The sequence below is a fragment of the Chiloscyllium plagiosum genome, unplaced genomic scaffold (genome assembly GCF_037043375.1).
Source record: "Chiloscyllium plagiosum isolate Xiang-an unplaced genomic scaffold, Cpla_swu_hap1 HiC_scaffold_21, whole genome shotgun sequence".
Taxonomy (NCBI): Eukaryota; Metazoa; Chordata; class Chondrichthyes; order Orectolobiformes; family Hemiscylliidae; genus Chiloscyllium; species Chiloscyllium plagiosum.
The window spans coordinates 33,673,492-33,685,661 of NW_028270159.1; the positions used below are offsets into that span (position 1 = coordinate 33,673,492).

General features: G+C 40.6%; 1 protein-coding gene across 2 annotated transcripts in view; it reads left to right on the forward strand.

The window, feature by feature from the left end:
* arrdc1b (arrestin domain containing 1b) overlaps positions 1-12,170 on the forward strand; it is a 60,541-nt gene that overhangs the window by 37,795 nt on the left and 10,576 nt on the right. For both annotated transcript variants that reach the window (XM_043719983.2, XM_087998489.1), the window contains one exon: positions 4,013-4,063. In XM_043719983.2, the coding sequence (XP_043575918.1) occupies positions 4,013-4,063 (51 nt within the window). The remainder of the gene's footprint in view (positions 1-4,012; positions 4,064-12,170) is intronic.

A 12,170-nucleotide genomic window follows, 5' to 3' on the forward strand; every position in this document is an offset into this window, starting at 1 on the left:
CATTTTAAGGGTAGGCTCTAAAATCTAATACACAGGCTTCAAGTCAGGCAGGTTATCTTAATTTTAGCTCCAAATGAAGCCAAATTTCTTAGATGAAAATGGATTTTTAAAACAATTTAGTGATACACTGTATCTTTCAGTGATTCAAACTCTGTACTGAAGGATTGGAAATTTGGGGCTTCAAATGGATCTTTTATTTTGACAAAGTAAAAAGCAATGCTTAGTCTAGTTAAAAATAAAAACATGCATGATATAATACAAACTGTTACAATAAATAATCTTTGTAGACCTATCGTCCTGCAATAATTTCTGAATGAAATCCATAGAAGTTTATTCTAACTTGGCATGACCTTTTGAAGTCTTTTAAGATTTGTATTGATTTAAAATTGGGATACATGTTAAGTTCATCTATATTTAGGGCCTGTCTGCCAAACTGGCAAAATTGCCTTCATATAATTGCGTGCAAATTAGGATTGTTTGAAGTGTACAAACTGTTTTAGGAACATGGAAACAAATTCATGCTGAGCAAGTTCCTACAGATAGCACTGTGGTCATGATGAGATGTGTTTCAGTACTGAGGTGGTGGATTAATATTGACAAGGACAATGGGGTGAATGCTGCTGCAGTTCATTCTAATATTGACATGGGATCTTTTAGGTCCACCATGGCTCAATATCTTGTTGCGGTAGAAGGCATTTCTGATAGTTTTGATTAAATGCTGTCAGCAAAAGTCACTAACTTTCTCAGCTGTGATAATTTGACATTGCCAGATTAAAAGAAAATCTCCAACTGAAGAAATTTATGATAACAGTAGAAAGTTTGTGGCAGAACTGCAAAGTAAATTCAGTATTGCATGGATGTTGTCGTCCATTGGTTCTGATTGCAGTTCTCTGCTTAATGCTAGAAGACTCTGTTCAGCCTAAGTCCTTATGTGCAGTTATATGTTCCAGCAATGAATTTGTTTTCATTTTCTCTGAATGGACTGTGTGAAAGCACCAACTGAGTTTAGGGCTAGCATTGCACCTCTTAACAGCATTCATACTCTCTGCTATGCTAAGTCTGGAAGTAAGAACATTTTTCCCATATTCCTGCATAAGTATTATTAATCTTTGCATGTTCCCATGATTGAATTTTATAGAAATGTTAGTTAAAATAGTGGGTTGCCTTGTTTGGTGAAGCATGTGCATATGATTTAAATGGTTAACAAAACTAATATGCAACAGCATACTCTTGAATTTGATCGCAAGCTACTAATTCAGTAACGCCTCAGTGTGTGCTGATGAAATAACTTTTCCTTGCTTTTAGTTTTCATTTTTTGTTTACATTTTTTCCAGCTTAAGAGAATAAGCAACTTGATTGTAGGTTTGACTAATGCAACCTATTAGTTGAACTCCAAAAGCATGGATAGTGCAGCATAACACTTAAATTCCCTGCATAGCCCAACCCATTGTGCATTCCTCATTGGATGAGGATTAGGACCATGTCCCATGCAGGTCCATTGGACCTGGAGCATCAACCCAATGTGCTGCCAAACCTGCTGAACTTTATCCAGGAATTTGTTTTTGTTCGGAATCATCTTTCTTTGTGCTGGGTATAGCTGCTACCAGTTGAAAGTCTTCCCCCACCATTTCCCATCTACTCCAGTTTTGCTAGAGTTCCTGATGCCATACTTAGTCAAATTAGATGGCGGATGTTATGGTCATGAAAGCATGCATTCTTGGTAATGGAATAATTGGGTTCAGAACTGAAACTGAGGTTGTATGCACTTAGTCCACTGAGCATGTAGGTAGGTGAATGACTGTTGTAGCAAGAGCCACAGGTGTTGGCTTTATTCTTCCTAATACTTAATTGGAGGTCCTAATACTTAATTGGAGGAAATGGTAGAACATTTTGTAAGTAGTTTTAAGAGAGCTGACAGCTGTGGTCAGAAGTGGAATATATAATCGGATATCCTGCAGTAATGCTGAGTGCTGATAATTCCCATATATGCTGCCTGAAAATAAACAGATCAGCTCATGGATTGCTAATATTTAAAACATTTACAAACTTCAAGTATTGAGGAGAAATACAAGTTGTCCCCATAATGAGCAGATATCTGAGAAATGACAAAAAGTCTCATTTTTCCAAAGTTATACCTCCAACATTATTTGCTAGTGGAGGATGTGTCGCATAATATACACAGTTGCACAGTGTAACCATCCTAGTTACCACAAATGCAGTAACCAAAATTTTAAAGCACATGGAGTTTCACATAATGAAGCTCTTGTGAGCTTCACTGACCACTGAATATTATCTCTTTCTTTAATCTCAACCTTTTGACACCTCCTTCTACGATTGTTAACCACACTGACCTTTCTTCTATGCTCCGCAACCACCTGATGAAGGAGCAGCGCTCAAAAAGCTAGTGCTTCCAAATAAACCTGTTGGACTATATCCTGGTGTTGTGATTTTTAACCTTATATGCCCTAGTCCAACGCCGATACTTCCAAATCATCTCTTCCATTATCCCACTTATTTATTTGGGAGGAAATACCTTTCCTGATTGCATTACTATTCTGATGCAGCCATTACCAGAGAATGTCTTGCAAAGGACTTTCTTTTCAATTCTAGATTGTCTTTAATATTCTCTTTCCTCCTCACCACTGTCTGTTTCTCATCTACGTACTGCCACTTGGCATAGTTCAAAACATTCTGATTCTGTGCATTCCACACTGAGCATATTTTAATCAATCTGTTAAGGCATAGGTAGGGACACTCACTGTTTCCACAAAAACACTAAGTTCTGTGTATGCTGACAACACCCAGCTTTGCCATGCTTTTATCTCCCTTGACATTCTCCACAATCACCTGTCCGAAAGCTAGGGTTTCCAAATAAGCCTGTTGGATTATAACCTGGTGTTGTGATTTTTAAACTTTGTTCACCCTGGTCCAACACTGAAACCTTCAAATCATATTCTCTGAGGCCTCCAATTTGGCATATTATGAAATAAGCAATAACATCTAGTTAAATAAATCGATGTTTTTGGTCCTTGTCATGAATTGCCTTCCCAAGTAATTGACTCATTGTTTATCCCATGCCATTGTTTAAGGCAGAACCAGATGGCGTGCAACTTCTGCATTCTGGACTGAAGTTTCAAATGCATACCATCTCCGATCATGTCTATAATATCAGTGGTCGTTGTTCTGTCTCGGCCCATCTGCTTGAAATTTTCAATCATCCTTCTGTTACCTTTAATCTCAATTGGCGAATGCTTGCCTGGTCAGCCTTTTACCGTTGCCCTCTGTGAACTTGAGCTTAGTCAAGATATGGGGACTGGAAGTCAGTTGAGATAGAAGTATTCTCTCATAAGCCTTACAATCACTGACTACATTGGTTCCTAATTTGACAGGCATCTTTGTTTTAATTTCTTATGATTGTTCATCTTCTCCATTCTTTGTTCTCTCCCTCAGTCTGAAACCCCCTCAAGATATATACGCCAAAACTCATCAATTCTGACCTCTTGGATATTCCTGATTTTCATTGTCCTATCCTTGGCATCAGTGCATTTGGTACCTAGGCCCTGAACTCTGGCATTTTCTCCTTTAAACATAGTCAGAGATGTATAGCACAGAAACAGACCTTTCGGTCCAACTCGTCCATGCCAACCAGATATCCTTCCAATAGAAATGAGACCAGAATTGCACACAATATTCCAAAAGTAGCCTAACTATCTGTCTCTATCCTTCCCTCCTTTGAAAACACTTGTTAAAACATACTTTTAACTGAGTTTTTGGTCAACTCTCCTCATATCTCAATTTTGTTGTTAAATGTTGTCTGATAATATTCCTGAGAAACATTTTGCAACATTTTGGATTTTGAAGGTATTATGGAGCACATGATATTTAATCTTTAATTTTTTGAATTAAGAGTCTTGTTACATTCAGGTGTTGATATTGTTAAGATTATTGCTGTAAACAAGATAGCTACCTGCCTTCAGTTAAGATTTTAAAGCTCTTTCCTATATTTCTACAGGATCCCTTGCAGCTGGAGAGTATACATACCCCTTTCAATTTCTTCTTCCTGGTAAGTATAAAATTATGTATTTGAAGATGTTTAAATCTTTTGCAATTAAATGACTAAATGGTGAAAACCTTATTGTGAGGTGTCAGTAGTAAAGGACATTTGGTTCTTCATATGTACGTGCTGTTGCTGCTTTGGAACTGTCTACCAAAATTCCATTCATCTATCTTTTATATGCTGCCTTTAATGTTTGTATTCTTCAATTCCTTTTTTATGGTTGACTTTTAATTTGGTAAATATTAAGTATTTAAACTCAGCTGTTTTTACAGATACTGAGCTATATCTGTAGTTCCTATGACTAAATAAATTTGCACAATGTGAGAATTCTGTTTTGAAGTGGGACTGTTCCTGCAAAGTGTTCACTAATTTTCATTGATTTTTATAAAATTTGTTGTGAAATGAGACAAATTCTTCGTACCACAATGACAGACATACCTCATCATCCGATCTTCATTCAACAGCGTGTATTTCCTTGTTAAGGACTAATCCTGTGTTTTTAAAATTTATTCATGTGATGTATTAGCCTTCCCAGCTTTGTGGACAGTGTATGTTGCCCAAGACTATCAATTGCTACTCTGACGTATTGTAATTGCTCCCTTTTATACTCTTTAATCCTTCTAATTGAATTGACATTGCATGTATATGCACTAAACTCAATAGACTTTAGAATTGCAATTCTTGAATTTTTTTTTTGGAAAGCTTTTATTAATGGTTGGAACTACATATATTTATTATTTCATTTAATTTCTCTCAATTTCCCCTTCATCCTAAACTAGGAAAGATTGTATCATAATTCATAACGAGTTAATGCAGAAGAAATTGGTGTGGATAATGCATGTTTTAATGGGGAATATTGCATTGCTGCTCCTATTGGGTGCAAACACCACTTGTGTTGCTCCTTTATAATAACAGTCTGAAACAGCCAGTTTTATCTGTTCTCACATTTGAGATACCTTACCCTTCCAGGGTTGTCAACTTGGGACCAAAACTGATGACATTAGGCTTTTCATGATTTTATGCGATATGCAGTAAGAGATCTATTCAAGGTAGCCATCATCCTGCAGGGTGACTTTGCATGCTGTTATAGCATTTAACACTTGAATAGATAGGACTGGAGCTATTTACAAGGCTGTCAACAAGATTGATCTTGAGAATGGAGCTGTAGGAAATCCAACTTGTATATTGAACAGGGAAGGCCAGTTTGCAGTTCAACAGTGGTAGAGAATTGCCTATGTGCCGTGGTGATCTAATTCCACTGCCATTGTGTGAATCAGTATTCACATAACTTGTGAATTTAGCAGTTCTCTCCGTAGTGTTCAGTTTTAATGACACCATGTAAGTCCAAATTGATAGAGCTGCTAATGGATCTTTGGTAAGCTCAGCTCTCGTATGTTTTTGCTGCGTTCTACAAAAGGGTGAGGCGAACTGTTTCACGCTTCTACTAAGCAGCAGCCCAAATGGTGTTCATCACTAGTAGAAAGCTGCCAAAAAGATGGACAAGGTAAGGACTGCAGGTGCAGGAAACCAGAGTCGATAGATGTGAAGATGGAAAAGCACGGCAGGTTAGACAGCGTCTGAACAGCGGGAAAGGTCCTGATGACAGGTTTCGGCCAGAAGTATCAACTTTCCTGCTTGGATGCTGTCTGATCTGTGGTTTTGCAGCTTCATATCTGTTGACGCTGCCAAAATGATACTCCAGCTAGCTATCAAACAGACAAGACTATAGCTGATTATATCCTAACTCTATTTTGGGCTTGTAGAACTCAAGACTCAGTCCATCAATTATGCAAATTAACAACATTTGTTAAATCATTTGCAGAGAATTGTGGTTCTCAACCAATTTAGGATTGTTAGTCAGGCACTTAGGTGCACCACAGGCTGCATATATGACTATACAGGCTCTGTTCCTTGCAGGCAGAGCATGTATGCACATTGCACCTGTTTCAGTGCAGCAAGATAGGTGGTATCTGTTTTTGTTCATTTTCTCTAGAGCAATGCCTTGACCAAACTGAGTCAACCAGGCTTGTACGAAATTTAAACAAAACTTGTTAATTAATTGATAGCGATTACTAAGTGGTGCATTCTCTATGACAATGCCTCTGCCAATTAGTTTATTTGCCACCTTGCCCTCATACAGAATAACTGATTTTTCTTTCACTTTGGTATTGTGATTTGTCTTGCTGATTGCAAGATGAATAGTTTTGGCAGTCTTTTTTCAGAAATACTCAAGTTCTACCAAATAACAATCTGTAAATGTGTAATTATATGTAATGATTTGGAGGTGCCAAAGTTAAAAATATCAACACTGGGTTATAGTCGAACAGATTTATTTGGAAGCACAAGATTTTGAAGTGCTGCTCCTTCAGGTGTTTGCCACAGGGCAAGAAGGGCCTGTGCCCGAAACGTCGAATCTCCTGTTCCCTGGATGCTGCCTGACCTGCTGTGCTGTTCCAGCAATAAAGTTTCAACTTTGATCTCTAGCATCTGCAGACCTCACTTTCTCCTTCAGGTGTTTGCCAAGTATAAGATCATAAGACACAGAATTTATAGCAAAAGTTTAGTGTTATGCAACTGAAATGATATATTGAAGATATGGATTGTTTAAGTCTCTCATCTTTTAGAATGATCTTGTTGGTTTCAGGTCTTTTTATGTAAATCCCAAAACTATCTTTAGAGTTACGTTCTCAAGTGAACTTTAACAATATGTGCCGTGTCAGCTCAGATAATGCATTGAAGGTGTGAGGTTAAAGTCTGTCTGTCTCCCAATGTTCAGACTGGTTCTATTTCTAAGAAAGGAGTTTACAGAATCTTGGATGGATTCATGCAGTTCTTGTGCAAAATAAAATATAATTCTGCAAGTACAAATTCACCCCACAAACTTTTGTAGGTGAGTTTGTGGGGGGGTGAGTGTCTGAGAGAATGTGTATATATGTGTGAATGTAAACGGGAATGGCCATGCGGATGTAGGTGTGTGTGTGTTGGGGGGTGTATGTGTGAGCTTATGAGAGAGTGTCTGCGTGAGTGTGCGTGCAGTGGGGTCATCTGTAGTGTGACATGAACCCAAGGTGCCGGTTGAGGCCGTCCCCATGAGTATCGAACTTGGCTATCAGCCTCTGCTGAGCCACTTTGCATTGTTGTCTGTCCCGAAGTCCGCTTTGGAGGATGGTCACCCAAGGTCCGATGCCGAATGTTCCAAACGATTGAAGTGGTCCCCGACTGGGAGGGAGCATTCCTGGCTGGTGATTGTTGTGCAGTGTCTATTCGTCAGTTACCGTAGCCTCTGCTCTGTCTTGCCAATGTACTATGCCTCAAGGCATCCATGCCTGCAGCATATGAGATAGACAATGTTGGCCGATAGACAACATGAGTACTTGCCACATACGTGGTGGGTGGTGTCCCAACGTGGCATGGAGAGTTGTATGGTGTTGCCCTGAAGGCTGGGCAGTTTGCTGCAAACAGTGATCTGTTTGAGGTTTGGTGGTTTAAAGGCAAGAGGTGGAGATTTGGGGAAGTCTCTTGGTGAGGTGCTCATCTTCATTGATAATGTGTTGCAGGCTGCGAAGAACATGGTGAGGTCTTTCAGCTCCTGGGAAGTACTGGACAACGAAGGGTCCCCTGTCAGATGCAGCTCATGTCTGTCTCCTGAGGAGGTCATTACGGTTTCTTGCTGTGGAACTGTATGTCGATGAGTTGAGCGTCGTACCCCATTCTTGAGGGGGCATCCTTGAGTTCCAAGTAGCTGTTTTAACATGTTTCGGGTGGAAGCTGGAGAAGTTGGGAAGTTATAGCAAATTCAGGAGCATAGTAAAGTTATCTGTGGGTTTGCAGTAGAGTGAGGTGCCTGTCCTTGATGGAGATGTATGTGTCCAAGAATGAGACATTTACTGAAGAGTAGTCCATAGTGTGTTTAATGCTAGGATGAAACATGTTGATAACACTGTGTAGTTGTTTCGGTGATTCCTTGTCATGGGTCCAGAGGAAGAAAATGTCGTCAGTTATACCTGGTGTATAGTGTTGGTTGGAGGTCCTGTGTAGAGAAGTCTTGTTCAAACCTGTGCATGAAAATGTTGGCATATTGGGGTGCAAATTTGGTCCCTGTGGCTGTTCCGTGTGCCTGGATGAAGTGCTTGTCAAAGGTGAAAATGTTGTGGTCGAGGATAAAGTGGATGAGTTCTAAGCTGGTGCTCAGAGATTGGCAGTTGTTGATATTGAGTACTGAGGCTGTTGCTGTCATCGTGGGATGTGCTGGCGTAGAGTTCTGAAACATCTATTGTAAAGAGGAATGTTCCCGGTTCGACTAGTCCGTGGGTGCTGAGTTTCTGTAAGAAATCTGTAGTGTCGTGACAGACCCTGGGAGTCCCCTGTACATTGGGTTTCAAGATGCCTTCAACATAGTCAGAAAGGTTCTCTCACAGGGTCCTGTTGCCTGATAAGTCATGGTGTGTTGACCTTGTGTACCTTCGGACGGCAGTAGAAATTGCCTACTCGAGAAGCATGTGGGATGAGGGTGCATAGGGAACTCTGAAGGACTGGATCCAAGATCCTGATGAATGTGTTTAGTTCACTGGTGTGCTCTTTGGTCGGATCAGCTGATAGTTGCCGGCAGTCTTCCTGATTGTTCAGTTGTCGGTACGCTTGCAGTCATCTGTTCTATTCTGAATGACGACGGTTCCTCCTTTATCTACTGGTTTGATAATGTTGTGATTAGTTTTGAGAGATTGGGTGACTTTGTGTTGTGATTGGGTGACTTTGTGTTGTGATTGGGTGACTTTGTGTTGTGATTGGGTGACTTTGTGTTGTGATTGGATGACTTTGTGTTGTGATTGGGTGATGTTTTGCTCAACCTTGCAGGTATGGCTAATGAATCTGGCATTTATATATTTCCTGACTGTTTGAGCATACATGTCAATTTCCCATAAGGTGATCATCCCTGTCTTATTTCTCAGTTCCACCCAAATAACTTCCCTGGGTGTATTCCCAGGATGATCCTCCCTAAGCACAGCAGTAATGCTACCTTTTATCAAAAACAGCACTCCCCCCTCCTTTCTTGTCCCCATTTTCTAATTTGTCTATAGCATGTGTATCCTGGATCATTAAACTGCCAGTCCTGTCTGTCTCTGAGTCACATTTCAGTAATTGCTATGATATCCCAATCCCATGTTCCTAACCATGCCCTGAGTTCATCAGCCTTCTTTGTTAGGCCTCTTGCATTGAAGTAAATGCAGTTTAATTTATCAGTCCTACCTTGTTCTTTGTTCCTGCCTGCCCTGACTGCTTGACTCACTCCTTTTCCCAATTGTGCCAGTCTCAGATAGATCTATTTACTCACTGTCCCTGGGTCCCACTCCCACACCTTTCTAGTTTAAATCTTCGAAGAGATTTCCGATATGGCCAGGAAGAACTGTTTGTTTTTCCGATATGGCCAGGAAGAACTGTTTGTTTTTCCGATATGGCCAGGAAGAACTGTTTGTTTTTCCGATATGGCCAGGAAGAACTGTTTGTTTTTCCGATATGGCCAGGAAGAACTGTTTGTTTTTGACAATCACCTGATGAAGGAGCGTCGCTCCGAAAGCTAGTGTGCTTCCAATTAAACATGTTGGACTATAACCTGGTGTTGTGATTTTTACCTTTCTGTGTTGTTAGTTCCAATGTGTTTCGCGACCTGCTAGTCCCCCTCCCCTTTTGAACATTCCGCACCCTCTATGAGAGATACTTGATCCTGGGAGGCAACACACCATTCTGATTTTTCACTGCTGGCTGCAGAAACTTCTGTCTATACCTCTGACTAGAGTCCCCTATCACAATCGATTGCTTGGAACTCAATGTACCTCTTATTGCTTTGGAGCCAGTCTCGATACCAGAAACTTAGCTGTTCGTGCTACATTCCCCTGAGAATCCATCGCCCCCCCCCTACATTTTCCAAAGCAGCATACTTGTTTGAAATGGGGATAGCCATAGACTCCTGCACTACCTACCTATCCCTTCTACCTTTCCTGGAGTTTACCCATCTACCTGACTCTTTCTGCGGCTTTTCTCCCATCCTATAACTGCCATCCATCACTGCCCCTAGCTCTTGTAAATTCCTTAATGCCTGTAACTGCTCCTCCAACTGATCCATGAGATATGATAGGATTCGCAGCAAAGACGCTTCCTGCAGACATAATAATCAGTAACATCGAAACTCTCATAAACTCTCACATTCGACAAGAAGAGCATATCACTATACTAAAGGCCATCTTTGCTCCTTCACAATCTATAGACCTAAAATAACACCATTGTTTTGCTCTCAAGAACAGTGCTCCAGGCTAACTTATGGTTTATATTTTTAAAACTTAATCAAGAAGCAGATCTCAATAACACATAATCAAGAAAGAGCCCACTCTACCTACTACTGTAGACAGACAGCAAGTTTGCACTTAAAAACGCTCTGCTCCTCTGCTGTGAGCACTCCCACACAGGTTCCTCCAAGGTCAGCTGTGAATTTCGCTGTTAATTTTTCCTAGATGCACACCGATGTCCAGAGATAAATGAACTCAAACAGCAAAGGCAGTAACTATAGATTCACTGCTGTGTCAGTTAGCAGTGTACATTTTTTTCTCTCTCCCTCACTGGCCATGTCTTTGCTACCTTTCGTCTGACTCCCTTCTTTTAAAAGTGCCTTTGTTTTGATCTTTTCCTCTTTTGAGGCCTGTTTCCATGTTGGGATTCTGTGAATGCCTTGACATTGTTGTATTTGAGCAGCTGTGGCTTCAAGGAGCTCTAGCAAAACAAGAGTCAATGGGAATTGCAGTAAAACTATTCACTAGTTGCAGTCATACCTGGCGCAAAGATTGTGGTGTTTGGAGGTCAGCTATCTCAGCTCTAAGATATCTCTGCAGGAGTTCCTCAGGGTAGTGGCCTAAGCCCAAACATCAACTGTATCACAAATGGCACCATTTGGTCAGAAGTGGATTTGTCTGTTGACCGCACAATACTCACCATTTGTGACCCCTCAGATACTGAAACAGTCTGTGCCCAAATGCAGAAAGACCTGGACTATATCCAGATTTTGACTCAAAAGTCACAAATAACATTTGTGCCACCTAAGTGCCAGGCAGAGACCACCTCCAACAGGGTACAATCTACTGATTGCCCCTTGACATTCAATAACTTAACAGTAACTGAATCCATCCAGTATCAACAATCTGTGGGTTACCATTGATCAGAAACGAAACTGGATTAGTCATATAAGTATCATCTATAGTACATCCTAGGTTAGGAAGCTTAGAACAAGTAACTTGCCTCCTGACACTCCAAAGCCTATCCACTATCTGTAAAGCACAAGCCAGAATTATGATGGAATACTTCCCATTTCCTTAGATGAATGCAGCTCCAATGATTCTAGCAGTCCACTTGATTGACACTATATCTACAAACGTTCGCTCCCTCCACTACCAATGCTCAGTAGCGGCATTGTGTACCATTTGCAAGATGCATCACAAATTTACCAAGACAACAGCTTGACCACAACCATCTAGATGAACATGGGTGGCAGGTATATGGAAATACTACCATTTGCAAGTTTCCTTCCAAGCCACTCACCAGCCAGACTTGGAAATATATCACTGTTCCTTCAGTGTTGCAGAATCAAAATTTTGGCACTCCCTAACAGCGTTGTGGATGCAGCTACACAAAATGGACTTACGGCAGTTCACCACCACCACATCTAGAGCAATGAGGGATGGGTAATAAATGCTGTCCAGCCAATGATACGTGCATCCCATGACATCATTATAGGTTACAAACAGCCGTGATTTCATGGATTGGGTTAAACTAAAAAGAAACTGAATTGACTTCTCCGATTCCAATGTGTCATTTTCTCTTCTGTGCCCAAGAGGTCAGCTGTTTAGTTTGTTCCTTGACTTTTGGCAGATTTCCTCCAGAATTTTAACTAAAAGGTATAGCAGAATTTGCTTTCTGCTTCTCTCCCTTGGGTAAGCAAATTTCTCAGCAACATATGGAGAATTGAAGGTAACCATCCAGGAAATTCCTGGGGAGGATATGAATGCTGCTGTTCCATTTCTGTGTGTCAGTGGGTGCACCAGTGTTTAAAAACACTTCTGGAATTTCA